Source organism: Cavia porcellus, unplaced genomic scaffold, assembly GCF_034190915.1.
Source record: "Cavia porcellus strain 051 isolate PalLab524CR breed Dunkin Hartley unplaced genomic scaffold, mCavPor4.1 scaffold_8, whole genome shotgun sequence".
In the NCBI taxonomy this organism is placed as follows: domain Eukaryota; kingdom Metazoa; phylum Chordata; class Mammalia; order Rodentia; family Caviidae; genus Cavia; species Cavia porcellus.
The window spans coordinates 25,844,329-25,866,985 of record NW_026947491.1 but is presented as its reverse complement, the minus strand read 5'-3'; the positions used below and the strand labels follow the sequence as shown (position 1 = coordinate 25,866,985).

The following is a 22,657-nucleotide window of genomic DNA, read 5'->3' as shown; positions in this document are numbered from 1 at the left end:
TCTTTTAAGCATCATATTGCAGAGCCAACTCCTCCATCCAGCCTGCCCTGGTCATGCGGCTGACTTCTTTTTATCATGTTAATGCTTCTTCTAACTCCATCAAAGTCCCTCCGGTTGGCACAGTATCTGTCACACAGGAGGCTTTTGGAACATTTGTGTTAAGTGGAATATGATTATTATGCTTGGTGCTGTTGACTGATGGGATCAGAGGCAGTAGCTGCTCTAGCCAATAGCAGATGATGACAGATACCCAACCCATCATCCCAAAGGCCTCAGCTCAACAGGGATATGGTGTATGCTCAGTGGTTTGAGCAGGTAAGGGTGCCTGCTGGTTATCACTGGCATTTCAACACCTCCTCTGAGCTTCTCGTCTAAGGGATTCACCATTCTTCCTATTTGGTACAGTCAGGCTCCACGTACTGCTGCTGCAGCTCCGGACTGGCTCCAGCCTGAGGAGCAGGGCTTTCAGATACCTTCAGTGCGTTAGGTATGCCGGCCTGGCTTGTGATTGCTTCATCCAGCTTGCTGCACTCAGTGTCAGCTTGTATATCTTGCCACTGGCCAGAGCAGTCATGCTGAGATGAGCGTCACTTTGGACCCAGACTCTAGGCTTTATCCAGAGACTCTGGTGGCCTTCCCCCCCCCCCGCCTTCCCCCTCCCCATTTAACCTTTGCAGGCCTTGTGATGCTGAGCTGCAGGCCCAAGGAGGCTGTGGTGTAGGCTGAGCAGGTCTGGCCTTCTCTGGGACCTATACACAACTGTTACTCTACAGATCTTGTGTGTGAGCTGTGTGTGTCTGTACATCATGGTGATCCCAGGCTGTCAAGAGCTTCCCTGGCTGGCCCTCGGTTCCTTACAGATTAGCCAATCAGCGAACAATGTGTGAGCTTTCAGCTCTCGGTTGCCTGTGCAGTTCTTTAGCCTTGTCCAGCTTTCTCTTGGTGTTGGACCAGAATTCCTTATTTTTTACTAAGATTCTTAACTGTAATTCCTTATTTTTTACTAAGATTCTTAACTGTATGACTGTCTAATAAGCAAAATTAAGGTATCGTGTATGTCCATTTAGTGTGGAAAGACAGTTTTAATAAGCCATGCAGGAACCCCTGTGTCACTGTTGTGAGCTCTACCCTCTTCTCTGAAAGCAAAAGGAAGAAGTCACACCAGTGTTCTCCAGGAGGACACCTGTATGTGTCATTGCTTTCTAGACACCATCATAGTTACACCAGAACCAGATCTGAGAGGAACGATTGTGAAGTTCCAGGCAGATGGCCGAGGAGTCTGTCTTGAAGCCTTGGGCTCCGGAAGTTTATGGTTTGGACTGGCACTGCACCCTTATCACCGTGAAGCCTGTTCTCTGTGGGAGGGTGCGGGTGGGTCTGTTTCCCAGGAAATTATTTTCTGATGTTGTTGATTGATTCTCCAACATGCCGCAGACCTTGAGCTCTGAGGGATTGGGCTGGTGCTGGTTTTGTGCCTGAAATGATAATCTTCCTCAGAGCCACATCTCATCTAGCTCTTTTGGGGCCTCTTGTTAGCGTTTGAAAAACTACATCTTTTTCCTTTATGATTTTTTTTTTTTTTGCTTTTAATGAAGGGAAATGCACATATATCTTATGTAGCAAAATACTACAAAGACTTACAAAGAGAGGTCTGCCTCATACCCTACTTCCAGCTCAGGACCCTGTGAAGTAACATATCTTTGAAATAATTTCGGACTTTAAAAATACACAGAATGACTGTTCTTTTTCAGATTCACTAGTTTTTAATGTTTCAGCACATGTATCAATCATCCTGTCTTTCTCCCTCTGCCTAAAAATCTGGGCTATTTCCCGAAGCTGTCTAGGAGTGGACTGTACAATCCATGACTCTTTGAGCATTAATGATTCAGTTCTGTGAAATGGAAGGTATTACTCATATTTCTTTTTAGTCTTCTTTGGTTTGGAACAGCTGTTAATCTTTACTGTCTTTCTATAATTCATGTATTTTAATTTAATTAAGAATTTATGTTAAAATGTGTATAAGGTATTTATGATTGCAATACATAAATGCATACCATGCAATTACATAAATATTATGTAAATATATAGTGTAGAATTTATAATATATAGTTAGTCTATATGAAAATTTGCAATGTAAAGAAAAATAGTATAGTGTATACAAATTACACTTGATCTTAGCCAAAATGCCTAAAAGTGATAGTTATATACAAATTACTGTCTATGTAGTATAGTAAAATTTAACACTATGGTACATTAAAATCTGTAACATGTAAATAAAATAATATAGACAGAATTATAAATAAATAATACATAAAATATAAATATATAAAATTTAGTACCCAACATATTAATGAATTAAGATTGTCGCTCTCCCGCCCGGGGCCCCACTACCACCGCTGCAGGCCGGAGGGTGAGCGCCCAGCCAAGCGGAGGGGACTCCAGTCCGGCCCTGCCTGCCGCCTTTCCTGCCCAGGGTCCACACTCCCACCGCTGCGGGCTGGAAGGTGAGCGCCCAGCCGAGCGGAGGTGACTCCGGTCCTGCCCTGCCTGACTCCTGCCTCCTCTCCTGCCCGGGGACCACACTATGACCGCTGCCGGCCAGAAGGAGAGGGCCCAACCCAGCGGAGGGGACTCAGGTCCGCCCGCTGCCTCCTCTGGCCAAGGAGCACACCACAGCTGCTGGCTGGAAGGAGGGAGCTGGGCCAAGCTGCTGAAACCTGCTCTGACCTCGCCTGCGACCTTCTTATGATCTGGAGAGCACCAGCACTACTGCCACTGCCTGGAGGAAGGAGCAGTCCTGCTGAGGAGGTTTGAGGCCTACTTATGCCATAAAGGAAACTTGTATAAGCCTGGGGAGTTTTGCCATCCAAGGCGCTGGATTGTTACAAAACATCCAATCCCTGGGAGATTATGAGATCCTTGTTCTAGGGGGTTGGGGGCCCACTGGGCTTGCAGCCACACTATACTGGGCTTAACAGGATTTGGGATTGCCTGGACCACACCAGGTGGCCTTCTGTCCCTCAGGGGAGCTTTGCTACCAGAAGGGGAAACTGCAACTTGAGGAGGCTTTAGGTCTACCTGAGAGGAGCCTGGTAAACCTCTTTTAATCCAGAGGCTTCGCTGCCCAAGGAGGGAGCTACTACCAGAGGAGTCCCAAGAGCCCAGGACATAAGAGTCAATTTACAACACGACGAGGGGAAACTCTGGAACAACACTTGAAACACAGTAATATAAGAAAATGACAAAACGAAAGACCAAAATGCAATCTCAAATATCCAACCCATCCCAAGAAAGCCTAGGAGCCATGTACATAGAAGAAAATTGATGCCATATACCTGAAATACCTGAAACAATAGTAACTGAAATACAGCTCCGGGAAGCTTTAAAAGAATTCAAACTAGAAATAAACTATCAAGTAAAAGAAGAAATAATAAAAGAAATGAAGGAGATGCTGAACATATCTAAAGACACAGATAAAAAATTGGAGGAACTAAACAAAAGGATAGAATCTCTGGATGAACAATATAAGAAACAATATATAAAACAGATGCAAAGAGATATACAGGAAATCAAAAGCTCCATTGAAAGTTGTAAAAACTGCCTGAATGAATGCGAAGATAGAATTTCGGACCTCGAAGACAAGATTGCAGCCAATGAACAGGAAAGGAAAGATCTTTTAAAAATAACAAATCAAGAAATAACAATTCAACACCTGCAAGATGACGCAAAGAAAAACAACATCAGGTTGATAGGGATAAATGAAAAAGAAGGAGACAATACAAAGGATGTCAAGAGGCTATTTAGAGAATTAATTGCTGAAAACTTCCCAAACATGAAATTGGAAACTAATATCAGGATCAGTGAGGTATATAGAACTCCAAATAGCCATAACCAAAATAAAACTACACCCAGACATATAATAATCACCATTCCAGAAATCGAACAAAAGAATAGAATATTAAAAGCTGTCAGAGAAAAAAGACAGATCACCTATAAAGGAAAACCTATCAGAATCACAGCAGACTTCTCAACACAAACAGTAAAGGCAAGAAGAGCATGGAGTGAAGTATTTCAGACCCTAAAGGAAAATGATTTCCAACCTAGACTGATGTACCCTGCAAAACTGTCCTTCAAAATTGATGGAGAAATAAGATACTTCCACGAGAAAGAACAGCTGAAGAAATTCATGATCACCAAGCCAATCCTGCAAAGAATACTGAGTAGATACACTTAAGAAAAAACCACTTAACAAAGCAGACAATTAAATAGAACAGAAAGATAAAGATGCAACAGAAACATAACATGTCACCAATAAACCAATACATAACAGTTATAACCATTAACGTAAATGGTCTCAATGCACTTATTAAAAGAAATAGACTGGCAGAATGGATCAAGAAACAAAATCCAACCATATGTTGTCTACAAGAAACCTATCTAACCCAAAAGGATACAGACTGAAAGTCAAAGGATGGAAAACAATATTTCATGCAACAGGAACTCCAAAAAAAGCAGGGGTAGCTATTCTGTGGCAGACAATGTGAACTTCAAACCAATAATGATCAGAAGAGATAAAGTAGGTCACTACATACTGATTACAGGAAAACTTCAAGAGGAAGAGATAACTATCTTAAATATATATGCACCAAATTCCAAAGCACCCAGTTATATAAAACAAGTAATATCAGAAATGAAAAACCAAATTAGCAGTAATAAAATTATAACAAGAGATTTTAACACACCATTGACACCAATGGACAGATCAACAAGACAGAAAATCAGCAAAGAGATAAAAGAACTGAATCACACCTGTGAACAAATGGAATTGATAGATATATACAGAGTATTCTGCCCAACAAAAACAGAATATACATTTTTCTCAGCAGTACATGGGTCATTCTCTAAAATAGACCATATATTAACTCACAGAACATATTTAAAGAAATACAAAAGAGTTGAAATTATCCCTTGCATGTTATCAGATCATAGTGCTATGAAATTAGCAATTAATGATAACAGATACTGCAAAAATCCCATAAACACATGGAAACCGAATAACACACTCTTGAGTAATCAGTAGGTCACAGAGGAAATTAAAGAAATTAAACAATATCTACAAACAAATGAAAACACAAATACAACTTACCAGAATCTGTGGGATGCAATGAAAGCCGTCCTCAGAGGGAAATTTATTGCACTGAGTTCCCACATCAGGAAAACAGAACAAATACAAATAAATAACTTGATGCTACACCTCAAACATCTAGAAAAAGAAGAGCAAGTCAAGCCCAAAGCCAAAAGAAGAGAGGAAATGATAAAAATCAGAGCAGAAATCAATGCAATAGAGACTAAGAAAACAATACAAAGAATCAATGAATCAAAGAGTTGGTTCTTTGAAAGAATAAATAAAATTGATAAGCCCCTAGCCAACCTTATTTAAAAAAGGGAAGGAAAAGCTCAAATTCATGCAATAAGGAATAAAAAAGGTGAAATCACTACAGACCCAATAGAAATACAGAAGATCATCAACACCTATATTAAAAACCTCTACTCTCAAAGGTTAGATAACACAAGAAATAGACAGATTTCTAGAAGCATATGAAGTACCAAAGCTAGGTAAAGAAGAAGTAAAACTGCTGAATAACCCAATTTCTATTAATGAAATCAAAAATGTAATTAAGTCATTACGTACAAAGAAGAGCCCAGGCCCAGATGGATTCACTGCAGAATTCTACAAGAAATACAAAGAGGAGCTAATGCCGACACTCTTCAAACTCTTCAATGAAATTGAAAGGGAAGCAATCCTTCCCAAGTCATTCCTGGAAGCACCAAAACGTGAGAAAGACCCAACTGAAAAACAGAACTACAGACCAATCTCCCTAATGAACACAGATGCAAAGATCCTCAATAAACTATTGGCAAATAGGATGCAGCAAGTCATTAAGAAGATTATACACCATGACCAAGTGGGATTCATCCCAGGAATGCAAGGATGGTTCAACATACGTAAATCAATAAATGTAATCCACCATATCAATAGAGTCAAAAGTAAGAATCACATGATCATTTCTATAGATGCAGAAATAGCTTTTGATAAGGTACAACATTCATTTATGATAAGAACCTTACAGAAAATTGGAATAGATGGTCTTTACCTCAACATAATAAAGGCTATCTATGACAAACCAACAGCCAGTGTCATACTAAATGGCCAAAAATTGAAGGCCTTTACTTTAAAATCAGGCACAAGACAAGGTTGTCCCCCGTCACCACTCCTATTTAATATAGTACTGGGAATACTAGCCAGAGCAATTAGACATGAAAGAAAAATAAAAGGCGTAAAGATAGGAAAAGAAGAAGTTAAATTATCACTATTTGCAGATGATATGATACTCTACATAGAAGACCCCCAAAACTCCATTGAAAGACTCCTAGATATAATAAATAAATTCAGCAATGTGGCTGGATACAAAATCAATACTCAAAAATCAATAGCATTGTTATACACTAACAACAAAATCACAGAGAGAGAAATAAGAGAAGTCACACCCTTCACACTAGCAACCAAGAAAATGAAATATTTAGGAATTACTCATGAAAGAAGTGAAAGACCTATACAGGGAAAATTATAATACATTGAAAAATGAAATTGAAGATGATCTCAGAAAATGGAAAGACATCCCTTGCTCATGGATAGGAAGAATAAATATTGTGAAAATGGCCATTCTCCCAAAACTGTTATACAGATTCAATGCAATCTTGATAAAAATACCATCAACATACCTCATAGAAATCAATACCTCGAGAAATCAATCCTAAAATTCATCTGGAGTGAGAAGAGACCTAGAATAGCAAGGACAATTCTAAGCAACAAAGGCAAGGCAGGAGGCATCACAATCCCTGACTTGAAGTTATACTACAAAGCAACTATAGTAAAATCAACATGGTACTCAAATCAAAACAGAGCCGAAGACCAATGGAATAGATTAGAAGATACAACCAGAACTACAAACACACTCAACCACCTTATCTTTGATAAAGGAGCCAAACAGGTTCACTGGAAGAATGACAGTCTCTTTAATAAATGGTGTTGGAAAAACTAACTCTCCATATGCCGAAAACTAAAATTAGACCCATGCCTGTCACCATATACTAAAATAAAATCTAAATGGATCAAAGATCTAAATATTAAAACAGAAACACTAAATCTATTGGAAGACAAATTGCGTAAAAACCTTGAAGACACGGGGGAGGTAGAGAATTCATGAACAAGACTCAAACCGCATGGGAAATACTTCCCAGAGTTAATAACTGGGATTACATCTTATTAAAAAGTTTCTGCACATTGAAAGAAATCTCTAACATAGTGAAAAGAAAACCCACAAACTGGGAAAAAATCCTAGTGAACTGTCCCTCAGACAAAGGACTTCTGTCTAAAACAAAGAATTAAAAAAAATCAGACCCCCAAAATTCAAAGACCCCATCCAAAAATGGGCATCGGAGATGAATAAACAATTTTCAGATGAAGAAATACAAACGGCAAATAAATGAAAAAATGTTCAGCATCACTAGTCATTAGAGAAATGCAAATTAAAACCACACTGAGATTTCATCTCACTCCTGAAAGAATGGCCAAGATCAAGAAAACCAACAACAACAAATGCTCAAGAGGCTGTGGGGAAAAAGGAACTCTCCTGCCCTGTTGCTGGGAGTATAGACTGCTGCAACCATTGTGGAGGTCAGTCTGGAGATTTCTCAGAAAGCTGGGACTGGAAGCCCCATTTGACCCAGCTATTCCACTTCTAGGCATATTCCCAGAAGAACTGAAAGCATCATACCACAGTGATATATGTGCACCCATGTTTATAGCAGCACAATTTGTAGTAGCCAGATCTTGGAAACAACCTAAGTGTCCATCAACTGAGGAATGTATAAAAACGTTGTGGTATTTTTATACAATGGAGTACTACTCAGCTATAAAGAATGATCACATTGAGACATTTATAAATAAATGGACACAGTTCGAGACCATACTCGTACGTGAAATAAATCAAACTCACCTGTATAAATACTGAATAGTTTCCCTAGTGTAAGAAACGATAAGAATACATGAAAGTACGTGGTAATCATGATTCCCAGTCACACTGGTTTGAAGCCATATAATGTGTTCACTCATTAATTGGAATAGTTTTAATTTGGGTTGTTTTATTTTATTGTCTGTGATACTACAAATAATTATTTTGAAGAAAATAAGAGCGTAATAGCTAGTGCTGATTTAATATCATCCTGTTTTGAAGCCCCATCAAGTTGTTGTTCATTTGTTTCCATTGGTTCTAACATGTTGTATCTTATTATATCTTAATGTATGTGATAATATAAGCAAGTGTTTTATAGACAAAGAGATAATATGGAAATTGATATTTGGTTTCTGCTAGCTGGTTCTAAATACCCTGCAATAATTTCATTCTCTTGAACAGTTTCACACTGTCTTGATAAATTTGATGCTATAGTATACGAAGTTAGACTCAAATATTTCAAGAGAGTCACTATGGTAACTACTATTAATGTCAAGCTATCTGGGGGTGAAACACAATGATGCTTAAAGTTTTTGGTTCTGACCGGTGTTGTTCTATTGATATGTTCTTTTTTTTTTTTATCTCAGTCTCCCCCCTTTTTCTTTCCTTTTTTTAAATTAATTTATTTCTTAGTATCTTTTAACTAAGGGAAAACTAAATTAAAAATAGTGTGATAGATTATAGTAATTTTTTTGTTTCCCTATTAACCTGATTTGAACCCCTGTAGTGTTCTCCACATCTTGTTCTGACTGATTTTATTATATTCTGTTTCGCTTAATAGTATCAAGTTTGAGGGTATAGGCAACCATTTGGAAGGCAACCAGATATTCTATGATGCCCGTTATTATTTGACTGTTACCTTCTTTGGAATCATGTAAGCTCTCCCATGTGGTTTTATTGGTCTTATGTACAGTTTTGTTCAATTCTTTTATACCAGCTGATATAGGCTGCTCTTTTTAGGATAACAAGAGGCATAATGGTAACCATTGTTGATCACCTAGTAATCCTTTTTTTTTCTTTTTCATTTTATGCTATGTCCATCCTCTTGATCTAACTGACTCTGTTTTGCTTTGTCACATTGGGTTTTTCTTTGGTCCGTCTTGTTTTGTTTTTTGTTTTTTGGGTTTTTTAAAAATCTTTTTTCTTTTCCTCTTCAAAGAAAAAGTTGGAAAAATTGTGGAAGTAATGGAAACTAAAATGTGTGATTGTTAGTGTCAAAGAGAGAGGAAGGAATGTGATCTAAAGGATATAACTGCAAGTGTATTTAAATGTGTAGGATAGAGAACCATATTGCTGAGTTTTTCTTGGATCATTGAACAGGACTGACTGCAATCTCACTGTATTAATCTCCACTTTGTATGCTTTAATTTTGTAATCTGGACAGCTGTTTGTAAGATGACAATGTGTGATCTATTAACTGGTGAACTCTTGCTGTATATTTTTTCTCTTGAAATTCTATATTACTTCTAGCCTTTTACTGTCTTGCTTCGTTTAGTTTTGTTTTTCTCTTTAAATAAAAAAAAAAAGATTGTCAACCAAGGTACCACAGTGTAATACCTCTGTAGCATGTAATATATACAGTATTGTGATCATGAATTATCATTTAATTAGGAATGATGTGGCATAAACCACAATAAATTAAGATGTAATAAAATGTATATTATAAAATATTAATATAAGATATATTTTATAACTTATTTTTTAATTTTTTTTATTGGCACTGGGGATCGAACTCACGACTGCCTGCTTGCAAGGCAGGTGCTTATGCTGCTGAGCTAAATCCCCAGCCCTTATTTTATAACTTTTAAACATATGATATGTTTATATCTTATGGACTGTTGAGTTTGTCTGACTTTTCCAGTGATTTTATTTAGGTTATAATAGCCTTGGCTAGAATAATGCATAGTTTTTCTCACGGACGATGACTTTAATTTTGATTCCTCAAGGAAGGTATAGTGCACTACAACATTTTCTCCAGTTATATTTAAACATTTCTCCTAGAGAATGAATAGTTGATAAGGCAATACTTTAAAGCCATGCAAATATCTTATACCTCAAAAATTTTCATGCTCTAGGTTTAGCGTTGTATTTTCAGTGCGGGAATCTAACCCAGGGCCTTGCACTGCCGGGCAGGCATTCTCCCACTGAACTGTACTGTGCTCCAGCCCTATAACTGTTGATGTTCCTTGCTGTTCCTTTACTGTTTTGGAGGCAAAATGGTTATTTTCTAACTCCCCTAGTTCTTGCACATCCTTTAGCTGCCTTTTTAGTGAAGCAGGAACTGACCTTTTTTCTCATGCTTTATCTGCTGTTGTATACTTGCATTTGTGTCCTTTATTCATCCTCCACATATACTCCATATGGACGCATGGGTTTCTGTTTTTCCTGTGGTTTATAAAATAATGTGGCCCTCCTTTATTTCAATATTAAAATCATCTTAGTTGTGGTCAGTGAGGGCCTCTTGTTGTTGGCTTCTGTGTCCTTTTGACTATCATATTTTCAGTACTTTCTGATTTTTTTGACATAGGAAGATGGCCTAGTCTCTGGAATATCCCTAACCTCAGCCCAGAACTCAGCCTTTTTTCAAAGGAGCTGGTGTTGTCTTTAGGGAAAATGGTTTATAGTGGGTGCCAGTATTGATGTGTGCCACTGGGATATGTTGCCTTTAAGCCCTTTCACTGGCAGAGCTATGTGCGCGCGCACACACACACACACACACACACACACACACAAACTGTTGTGTAGCAATCATGAGTTCAAACTCATTCTGTTTCTTGTTACAAGTATAATTCCTCACCTGTTTTTTCCCTTCATTGTGTAAATATTCTCTGCTCTGTTATCAGTGTGATGCCCAAAGACCAGCACAGTGCTGATCCCCAGCATTGCTTCAGCGTTTGTGTGCACGTGTGGTGCTGTGACTTGAACCTAAGGCGCTGTGCGTGGTAGGCAAGGGCTCTAACACTGAGTTGCACCCTCAGCTCTTAAAGCTTTTGTGAAAAATCAATAAATGAATAAACTTTGATGATGTGAATTATCTTTCTACAGAGTAGAAGTTAAATCATGAAAATTTTGGCCTTCCTGTTTTTCTTCTTCTGTGCCTTATTGTTAAATGTACAGTCTACCAAAAAAAAATGTACGCACACATCAGGAAAAGAAAAACTTGTATAATATTTTAATGCTAAATTTATTGTGACATCATGAAATTAATATGTTACCTTTGGCCTCTACAATTATAAATGTTGGCCATTTGCTTCCAGACATTTATTAGTAAGCACAGCAGTCCGCCAAAGCATGCGTACGTTTCCTTGGTGGACTCTATATGTCAGAGGTGGTCCATCATAAATGAGAATTTGAAGAACATTACATTTTCTGTTTTATTATGCCCTTCCACTCATCTAAAATAAAAAACATTTCTGCAAGATATTCTGAGAATAACCTTCTGAATTTTAAATTTGTTACTGTGTTAACTCCTAGGTGGCTGGAATTGTGGGCAGAGCTGACGTGTTGGCATGCCTCCTGTTCCTCCTGGCCTTTCTCTCCTACAACAGGTATGTATTGTTCAGTGAGCCGCACTGGGGACAGGAGGGAGACGCCTGGGCTGTGAGTGCTGGATGAGCTGCACGGACAGGAGCCCCTTCTTAGCCCATGCTAGGCTCTTGTCTTCAGTCCCACTCGAAGCTGTTGTTGTATCACTTAGAAAAGACTACTTGCCCACTGCTAGGAACCTGTGCGCTTTCTTCCTATTTCTTTTACTTGTAATTTTTGGCTGAGAATGGAATTTGGAATTTTAGCTCTGAGCCAAAATGTACTGGCTATAGTGCTCTAGTCTATTTGTCTGTGGTCTGTTTCTCAGCTGTGGTTTTCTGGCCCATAGTCCTTTTGTCAAAATACAGATGCTTTTTTGCCCTGGGAAAATGAAAAGCAATAAAATAATTTTCCACTGTACTGTGCCCTTCCTGCCAAGCAGTCAGATCCTCACTTGTGTCCTGTTGTAGCCACATAGGAAAAGGGAGAGTTGGGAGAGCATAAGAGGGGTAAAGGAATCGAGGCACAGAGTGTGGCCCCTGAAAGGAGGCAGTCTGCCACACTGCTGCTTCCTGGAGCAGTGCCTGCTTAAGGGTCTGTGACCTTGGTCTGCAGATTGGCTCACTGAGGTTGATCTTACAAGGCGCAGGACTCTGTCTGAGGAACACTGTTCTATACCCATGGTCTTCATCAGGAGCAGCCTGCCCCCTTCCTTGGCCCCCATTCCCACCCTCCCTCCTGGAACTTTTGCTGATGTCTGCAGACATTTTGCTTGGCACATCTGAAGGGGTGCTACTGGCATCCGACGGGTCAAAAGCAAGATTGCTGCTAAATGAGCACCCCAGGACCCAGGATGGGCCCTGCATAGCGTCCATTGCAGGAAAGTGCCAGCAGCACTGAGATGCGGGACCCTGGTAGAAACCAATGTCAGCCTGCTGTCAACAATGGGATGAATTAAGTCTCATGAAGATTTGTGACAAAGGATGGAGCCTTTTCTCTGGATAGTATTGGTCTCCAAGTCCTGGCTTTGGACCCCCACTAAATCTTAGTCACATGAAGTGTTGTGAAGTTTTAAAAAGTTAAGCCCAAATTTTACATTTGCATCTTCTTTACGCTGGTATTGCACCAGAATTAACTGCTTTAATTTAAACTTTTTCTCTGGGGCTTCCTCTGTGTGATGCTGTGTGGGAACCTGGTTAATCTGGCAGTATGTCCATGGCCATGTGGTACTGAACCGTATTGTCACAGGTATTTGTCCTGCTCCCCTTCATAGGTTTATGGCATAGACCAACTCTACAGAAAAAAGTTTATCTACTGTAAAAACTGTGTGGAATGTATGCGATTGTTCGAAGGCTCATCACTTGCTCAGAAGCACTGGCCTTCACTTGAGGAGGGGGGCCAGCAGACAAAGCACCTGTCGATGGGTTGTTTCGGGGGCCAGTACTCTTTCATCCAGTGGAAAGATTTTATAGGATGGTAGAGTTTTTGAAAAGTCCTGTTGTAAGTTAAGCTGAGAAGAAATAAACCCTACCTAATACATGCTCATGGAAAATAAATCTTAAGGTATGGATTGGCTCAAAGAAAACAAACAGGTGAGAATGTCACAAAAAGGAGTGTGTCATATTTTGGTATATCTGTCCCCTGACTATTTGGTGGAGACACTTCAGTCTAATGATGATGACAGTGAAATTTGGCGTGAATAAACAAAGACGTTTGTTCAGTGCTCCCTCTGTTATAACACTCCTGTTTCCCATGCAGTGGACAGGAAGCCCAGTGGGCAGAGTAACTGCTTGTCTGGCCCTGCTGGGACCTACAGAGTGGTGTTGGACCTGCTGACTGCCCAGAGCTGTGAAATTGTTTGTGACTCATATTGTTTCTTACAAAGTATTCTCTTAAACTTCTTGCCATCTCCCTAAATACACCTTTATGGTAGAATTTTGAATAGCTTTCAAGCATTCATTTGTTATAGTCCCTATTTTACCATAATTTATAAATATCATAATTGAAGTAACAAGTTTATTACTAGGCATTTTTTTTCTGTCTTAGCAGTTTTTTTTTTTTTTTTGTCTTTTTCTTTATTGGTACCAGGGATCGAACTCACAACTACCTGCTTGCAAGGCAGGCGCTTATGCCACTGAGCTAAATCCCCAGCCCCTGTCTTAGCAGTTTTAAGTGATTCCATGGTGAACTTCTTGAAAAAGTCTTTGCTGACCTACTTACTTGCTTAGGGTGCAGTGAAACTGATACTGTATCTTATCTTTAAGTGTCTTACGTGACCCACACTTCTGAGGCTGAAAGACTGTCCCCTGTCTTCCAGGAGTCTGGACCAGCATGGTGCGGGGGGCTGTCTCCCTCCTGCGGCTTCACCCTTCTTCCTGCTGCTCAGTTTGCTTCTGGGGACCTGCGCAATGCTGGTGAAGGAGACGGGTGTCACAGTGTTTGGAGTGTGCTTGGTTTACGACTTTTTTTCCCTCTCCCACAAGCAGGACCAGTCGTAAGTGACTTTAAAGAGTTGATAGCAAGTATTACCTGGAAGAGAATTACTTAAATCAATAATTTCCCCAAAAATGGATAATGCTGTGTTAAATGCATGTTACCTTAGACTATAATATAAAACAATGTTTATTCCATTAAAATAAATGCATGTTATCTGCCTAGACTTTTCACACTTTTATAACATTCAGTAAGGACTAAATTTGGGGACCCCCGAGGTAGGCACTGAAAACATATCCATGTTAATTGCAAGTTTATTTTCATTTTGGTTACATACTGCTAAGAGAATCTTCATTCACACAGAATGGTTGCGAATGGTAATGGTTTTTAGCAGCTTGCTTTGAATTTATGAATGTAATGGTTGATCTCCCAGAGAGCACCACTAACTTGGAGTCTGTGCTTACTCCAGGGATGGGGGTCACCTGAGTTTTAGGAAGAGCCTCTGGGAATTATACCCGAGAGTCAGGCTAAACTGAATAGGAGCACTTCCTTACACGCAGCACTTTGAAGGACAAGCTTAATTAGTAGCCCGTTTTCATTTACAAAATTTAAGTCACATTCACTTTATTCTGCATCTTGTAGACAAAATAACTAAGACATGTTAAAAATTCAAGCACATACATAATTTTCTTCCCCTATTACCCACAATTACTAGAGTTTTATATGCAGATTTCATTTTTCAGTAATTGTAAGCCCCTTATTTTTGAACTTTTGAAAACATGCTTGATTTATTTTCCTGCCGTGTTAAAAATGAAGCATTTTAAAAAACATTCTGCCTTTTTTGTCTCAGTCCTACCTCTGTATACTTTCAGGCATAACGATAAGAGCAGAGCTGTTTTGTGGGATAGGATGAGTCATTAAATTCTGATCACTTTCCTGCCTGGGATGTGATGCCTGGAGATAATTGAAATAGCAGGTGCCCTGCTGGTGCCCTACAAGATGCGGAGGGAGGTGGCTGGAAGGAGCCCAGTTGGTGCCTGATCCAGTCTCTGCTGAGGCAGTAGGAGCAAGGCCCTCCCCTCACTTTTATGCAGATGGACAGGGGCCTTTCCTTTCCAGATGGACAGGGGCTGGAGCTGTTTACTGCACTGCAGGCCTTGCTGTTCAGAGAACAACCTGTAATCCTTCTGGCTTCCCACTTTCTTACATCACTGTGTCTCTGCCTCGTCTCACTGGCACTAGCAGAAAGAACAGCTGCCTGCAGGTGTGCCGCCACCTGTCCTGTCCATAGCTGTCTTGATGCCAAGTCTCTCTCTGGGCCTAGGACTGCCCAGCTCTCTACTGCCTAATACTTCCTCTCCTTACTGTGTCACTGTTGAGTTGAGAATAATTGGTTGGGTGCATGCCCATAATCCCACCACCCTGGGAGGGTGAGGCAGGATTGAAAATTTGAGCCTCGCTTTGGCAATTTAATGACTTAGTGAGACCCTGTTTTCAAAACTTAAAAAAAAAAAAAAAAAAAAAAAAAAGGGCACAAGCAATACAGAACCACAAAAAACAAACAAACAAACAAACAAAAAAAAACAAAAAACCAGCAAGAAACCAGTTGACTGGTGATTTCTTGCTGTTTTTTTTTTTTGTTTGTTTGTTTTTTTTTTTTTTTTTTTTTTGTGGTTCTGTATTGCTTGTGCCCTTACACCGCTTTGTTTTGTTTTGTTTTTTTCTCTTTTTCCTTTGAAATAAATTTAAAAAAAAAAATGGCTGGGGATGAAGCTCAGTGGGAGCTTTGTCTCCTAGTACTTTGTCTCCTCCTTCCCCCAAAAGGGAGGAGGAGACAAGAAAGATTATCTCTTTCTTTATAAATAACCTCAATCCTGAACTTGTTACTTACTGTTTCTACAGTATTACTTCATGTGTACATGCCAGTGAATATCAAGTAGTAGTATTTTACATACTTTAAAACTTTGCATAAATGTTATTACTGTTCTTTTTATCCCATTTAGCACTGGGCTTTTGAGATGCCTCACTGTTGATATGAAAGCTATGTGTTGTTCATTTTATCTGCCTTATATAGTTTATCTGTTCCTCAGGATTTGCAGTTTGGCCTGTTTCCCCATTTGTTGCTATTATAAACTCTGCGCATGAACAACATTGGTGCGAGCATTTTCCAGCACATCTGTGAGGCTCTCGGGCATCGCAGGGCCTGGAGCTGCCAGGCACAGGTGAATGCAGGTTCCTGGAGTACTGCCTGTGTCACTGCTTCTGAAGTGGCTACAGCAGTCAGCGTTTCCTGTTTCACACTCTTGCCGTCATTTGCTAGTCTCAGATTTTTGTTACTTTTGCCTATCAGCTGGTTATGAATTCTAATTCTCGGGAAATTCATAACTGAAAAATGTAATTACCATTCATTGACTAGCAACGAACAGTTTAACAAGACCATCGTAGTGTGAATCCTGAGTACCATATCAACCAAATATTATGAGCAAAATGTAGTTGAAAGATGAGTGATAATGTATGTGTGTGTGTGCACTGGTGACCGCCTAAGGACCACGCTCCAGTCTTATACAGTAGAAAGTCAATGTGATGTTCTAAAATTGAGAATAAAAAATACTGTATTCGTAAATACCAGGAACACAGGGCTGGAAGAACGGAGGGCCTTGCTGCAGGGAGCTAGACTCAGGGCTGGGCAGGGTACTGGGCTTTGTTCTTGTCAGTCTCAGTCATTCTGTTTGATCTTGTTTTCTCCCCATTGTGTCACATAGGAGCAATGGGGTCCTTCATCAGCATAGCCTCAGGTACCCTGGGACCCCCAGCCAGCCTTCCCTCCAGCCATGCTCAGCTGGAGAATGGGAAGCTGCAGATCCCCCACAGAGGAGCTTGGGGTGGTTGTCACCAGAACCCAAGAGCAGTTGCATTTCAGTGGCTCTGTGAGCTGTGGTCCCTGCAGAGGAACTGGGTGGGTTTCTTAGCTGTGCACATTCTCAGGTCCTCACGTCCTCCTCGCCTAGTGAAGCCTGTGGTCCCTGAGAATCAAAGCAGGGAGCTAGTAACCTCTGCTGCCCTCCCATTAGCTGTTCCCTTTGTCCCCTGCTTTAGGTTGGGAGGATTTGTGTGACTGAGCGCTTGTCTCCTGGGGAAAAGGATAAAGAAAACCTGGAAACAAGGACACATAGCTTGGAAAGAAACACTGTTTCAGTGGCTACCACCTTTCACTGAATTTCTCTATGTGAAATGAGAAATGTTTCTGTGTAAATATCCCTTCCCCCACCCTCTTCAGAATCTCAAAATCATAAACACATGGATGTTTTCTCTTTCACACTAAAAAGCCCAGTGACTTTCAAATGAAATTTTATCTGTACTCCTCATACATCTACCTGGTTTATATCATATATAAATGACAGTGACTACAGTACGTGTCGATGACAATACATTCTCGGATATTCGCTCTTTTCCCTGCTACCCTGAGGGATCTGTTCTGGGATCTGCCAACTGAATGAGTTGGCAGTGTTTACTAAGCACCTACCACGCATGCCAGGAGCTGTTTGTGATGCCGAGATTGGCAAAGAACACTCCTGTCCTCAGAACTGAACTGAATGATGATCATGATGTTTTTACTTAAAAATGAGCTTATCTTCTGCCTTTCTGGGTCAGACAGAGGTCAGATGTTCACTTCAGTGGATCAGAAAGTTTTTCTTAACAAACACCTTAAACATAATGATGCGAATCAAGAAACTCGGGTTCAGCATGAAAGGAGTTTGGCACTAAAATGCAATTGTAAGGTAATTCACTTCAGGGGATTTGGAAAGGCATATAAATATTTTGGCCTTTCCTGATGAAATGGGGAACTGATTTTTTAAGGGTCATTTTAATGCTTTGTTTCTAGAGACCTTGCATTGTACTTTTTTCCCAAGAAAGAAGGCCGTGAAATTAAACTCCTGAGTAGACTTTTGAACTGTTATGCCACATGTATGAGCCTATGAGGAGGATGACTGTGTTTGAGATCATTATTAACAGTCTCATAGCAGCTTTGAAAGTAACTGAGTGAGTGAAGGTCGATTTTCAGTGACAGAAAAAATCAGTGTAAGAAGCCTGAGTTACTGATAAGTAATAACTGGGGTCTCTTCCCATCCATTCTGTATACTGGTTGTATTGACTGATCACCAATGAGCCCATTTCACTCTGCTTCAGATGATCCTTCAGTTAATGAAATGACTCTGTGAAAGAGGTGTGGAGTTAAGGTATGGGTCTACACAAAAGTGTATCCAACAATTGTAAGTGAAGTTTGTGGGTTCATATTTATATAATAGCTCCCCCAATCCTTTAAGGTCTCTTTGGAAAATGTAAATGAAGGCTTTGTCAAGAACACAAAGTACCAGAGAAGCGTATTAACCAAGACTTCATTTTACAGAGATTTTGCAAAATTTTAAATGGCTAATAGTTGCTTCCTCATTTCCTTTACCTTGTTTAAAGAAGAGCTGGGCTCATTTTGCACATGAGCTGTCTTCAGTGGTATAAACACTTCTGTCTTTAAATGGCTGTAAAATGTGTTGCTGGTAGACACAAGAAGCAGTGGCTTTGACTGTGTTATATGGTGACACTGCCCAAAACCAACCAGTGTAGTCACAGTTATAGGTTATTACCCATCAGAACCTGTTTGTGCCTAGGCTCCTATCATTTGGACACAGTATCAGAATGATAGCGTTTTTGCTCTTTGTCCCAACATGCCACACCTTTTTCATGGTTGATTTTTCAATTTGATATGCTGACATGGCTTGCTAAGACTTTACACACTGCAGTGCTGGGCAGCAAGTGGCTTAGTGAGTGCCATGGCACTGTGGTTGACCGTCATGGAGAAGGATGCTTTGGTGAAAAAGAGGAGCAGATGGTGGTGTTCACTGTGAAATTGATAGAAATGGTGAGAAATGTTTAAAATATATTAAAAAATTAAATCATCATTTAAAAATGAACTATGTCACTGTTAAGAGGTTTGTTACGAAGTGTTTTGGGATAGTGTCACGCTGTGTGTTTAATACTCTTTAATGGGCTAACTTTCTCAAGGTGGCTCCCCTGAGTACCTTTAAAGTCATTTTCCTCAAATATGGAACTTGCTGAGCAGGATTTTTTCTTGGATGAAGAACTTGAAGAGAGGCTTTATTTTATTTTATTTTTGCTGTGTCCTAACCACCAGTGAGTCATGTTACTCTCATGGAACCAGACCAGTGTGTGTGTGCTAAGACTGTACTGATTTTGATGTGTTCATAGCAAAGCTTGTTGAATTTGACTTTGGTTCTTGAGCTAAGCACAAGAATAGATCATTTCAATAAAGTGCTTTTTGGCTTTATTCAGAAGTTAGTACTAAAAGCTTCTTCCAAATAAATCACATGCTAAAGGAAGCAAAATTCATTTTAATGTACAGATAGCAGTTGGTAGCAGTTTCTAACTGCTGACAGTCCCTGGTTGATTCTGCTTCATCTTGATCGGGCGCCATTTTTGGCAGTCCTCAGTCCCTTGTTCATTCATCAGTGGATGATGTGAGTTCTTTCCTTTCTTAGTGTAGTGCAGGCAAGCTCAGGCATCTGCTTCCGACTGGCTGTGCGGGGACATATGTTAAAAGAGAAAACTATCAGGATGTAGGCATTTCTGGTTGGCATGTCGTTCTGTCACTGTCACAGCAGGCGCTTGGAAGATCTCAGGTCTCATGCTTCCCCATCAGCTCCACAGCCACCATCTGGATACTCAGCTTCTGGCCCATGTGGCTAAGCAGGCGGCAGCTGTGACTTCAAGGCCACAGAGCAGCTCTCTCTCTTGCAGAACACAGCGAGAGCCCTGGGGGTGTTACAGGGATTTGCTGCTTTCTTTGCTCTTTTAGTTAATGTTTCTGCTGTCCAGCTTAATTTCTCCTCTCTGTCTTTTTTTAAACGTAGGCTGCTGAGAGGTTGGGGTGATTGTAATAAATGCAGTGTCTGTTCATCTTAACATCGTAAACAGGCCAGGGATATATAAATAATCTCTTTATGAGAACATAATTCAGTGCCAGGTGATAGATCATTGTGCTTTCAGGTAATTTGTTGGGATTTCCAGGTTTTTGCTCCAGAAATTGTCTGGCACACATTTTGAACTGCTGCTGTATAGTGTTGATTTAATGTGGCAGAGTCATAAAGATATACACAGCATGAAAAAATGTTTAAAAGAAAATTCAAGAAGAATTTGGAACAATATTAACATTTAGTACAGCAGAAGGAAGACAATTGTAGGACTGCAAAATTGTCATAGATTAGAAGTAAGCATCACATGCTTTCCACCAGGGTCAACATTAGGATATCACTGTAACATTTACCAATGCTCAGAAACTGCGTTGCAAGTGTTATATGTAACATCCACCTTTAATTCTTACAAAAGCCTGGGAGGTAAGCTGTGTACATAGCAAGAGAGCAGGAGGAAATAAAATTGTAGTCTTGGTCTTTGTTTGAGTAGTTTACAATGTTTGGTTGTTTTTCCTATACAAGCTTATAGTATTTAAGAGAGAAATAGATTATTTTAAAAAAAACATAGCTGTTGGGTGAGGTGGCGCACACTGAAATTCCAGCACCTGGGAGGCTGGGGCAGGAGGAGTGCTTCAAGTTCAAGATCAGCCTGGATTACTACACAGTGAGACCCTGTGCCTTAAAAAAACAGAGAGGAGAGACAGACAGACAGACAGACAGACAAGAAAAGCATACTTATAGCCATGATGGCAGCGTATCCGAGTTCAGCAAGTTGACAGGATGCCTATATCAGAGCTTTATTCTTAAGTAATGAATTCTATCCTCATTATAAATTGTCTCGGATTTCATATTTATTCTTAGCTTCTGAAGCGAGCCATTGATTTTTTAATTAAAATTTTTGGTGTATTTAGAATTACTCTTGAATAAAACATCACTTTAATAAACTCATTAGGTTAAAAAATCAAATAAAGACCATTATTTCTTTTTTGGATAGATGACCTAATAACCAGATAGAAAAATGTGCCCTTTGTTATGGATTTATTCATTTTTAATGTTATTCATATTATTCAGAGCATGATCCTTATTATTTTATATATAGCTGGAAATGCACATTGATTTTGAAATCACCTTAAGCTCCTGTCTTCACGAGGGGGCCAGCATTAAAGATTTTCCCCTAGGGACTTAACCAATACAAGTATTGGTAAAGTACTTAAAGGAAACAAAAATATGGATTTCTTAGACATGAAGGCAATTAATATATCATAATTGGAAAAAATAAAACAAACGAACTGAAGTGTCTAGCCAAAGCTGCATGGGGGGATGAAGTGTTGTTTGGTTTTGTGTTAACAGGTAGACGTGCCCTGGGTGTGTGATAACTAACAAGGATATTTTAGCCTTGGAATATTTTGCTGCTGGTGGTTGAGTCTGTGTCATAGATTTTTGTTTATACTTTACATTTGGCTCTCTTAAGTGATTTATCTTCATGACATGAAAGGAAGGAATGATGATCCATACTGCACTTAGGATGAAACAGAAGCATAGATTCAAATAGTCTCTGATTACAAGTGGACTGCAGTTGGGCTGTCAGTGTGGTCGGGGAGAGGTTGTTTCTTCCCCGGGGCAGCTTGCTTTCACGGCTAAACCTTCCTTGCAGGTAGTTGAGATCGGGAGCCAGGCGCCAGCCCTTTACAGACAGACTGTACCAGAGTGATTACGGTCGATGCCAGAACAGAATGGCTTGCACATAAGCTCTCATTATTGCCCCTCATGGTTGCTTATGAAAAACCTGAACAGTGCAGAGTCACTGATTCGTTTCGGTTTTGTGTTTTGGAAGAGAATCGCTGTATCTTGCTTTGCAGTGGAGATAAAGAAATGAGAGGCAGATGGAAGGAGCCCGGCCAGAGAAGGCTGGGCTGGATTTGGCTTCCCTTCACAGGGGCTCCTGGATCAGCTGCCTGCACCCATGTGGGTGCAATACCAGGGAGCGGGGATAGCGAGATGGTCTCATGGCGTTTGGTACTCTTTCTAAGGTCTACTTTTTCAGTACACGAGACTGTGCTTTTCCTTCTATTTTAATTGCTGTCCTCCTTGGCCTGTGGATAGGTGGGGGCCGTGTGGGAGGCGGTGGCTGCCCCTAATGATACGTTATAGTGACATAATGAGTGACAAAACGTGCTGCGGGAAACAGCATGCTAATGTCTGTTTTCTCATTTTTCTCTTTTCCTTTTCCATCCTAGATGTTCTACTACCTAAATCTGTAGGACTAGGTCCGGTGTATTGATGAACCACAGTACATGGTAGCACACTCCTGTAATCCCAGGAGGCAGAAGCAGGAGGATCCTGAGTTTGAGGCCAGTCTGGGAAACTTGACAAGACTCTGTCCCTCAAAATAAAATAAAAAGGATGGGAATATAGCTCAGCACAGCACTTCCTGTGTTTTTTTTTTATGTCAAGTACTAAATAAATTTTTAAAAATTAAGTAATAAACAAACCTTAAAAGCACCCAAAAAGTATTGATGGAAATTTACTATTAGATGACCTTTTTAAAGATGAAATGTGTGGCATCTTTAGATTTAGGCAATGCTGTGCCTTTGCAAACTGACTTCAACTGACTCTTAAAATGCAGTTCACTGATTCATT

The 22,657-nt window shown here is 39.9% G+C and overlaps 1 protein-coding gene across 2 annotated transcripts in view; it reads left to right on the top strand.

Moving 5' to 3' along the window:
* Tmtc1 (transmembrane O-mannosyltransferase targeting cadherins 1) overlaps positions 1-22,657 on the top strand; it is a 257,242-nt gene that overhangs the window by 21,704 nt on the left and 212,881 nt on the right. For both annotated transcript variants that reach the window (XM_063254490.1, XM_063254489.1), the window contains exons 3-4: positions 11,550-11,623; positions 13,918-14,094. In XM_063254490.1, the coding sequence (XP_063110560.1) occupies positions 11,550-11,623; positions 13,918-14,094 (251 nt within the window). The remainder of the gene's footprint in view (positions 1-11,549; positions 11,624-13,917; positions 14,095-22,657) is intronic.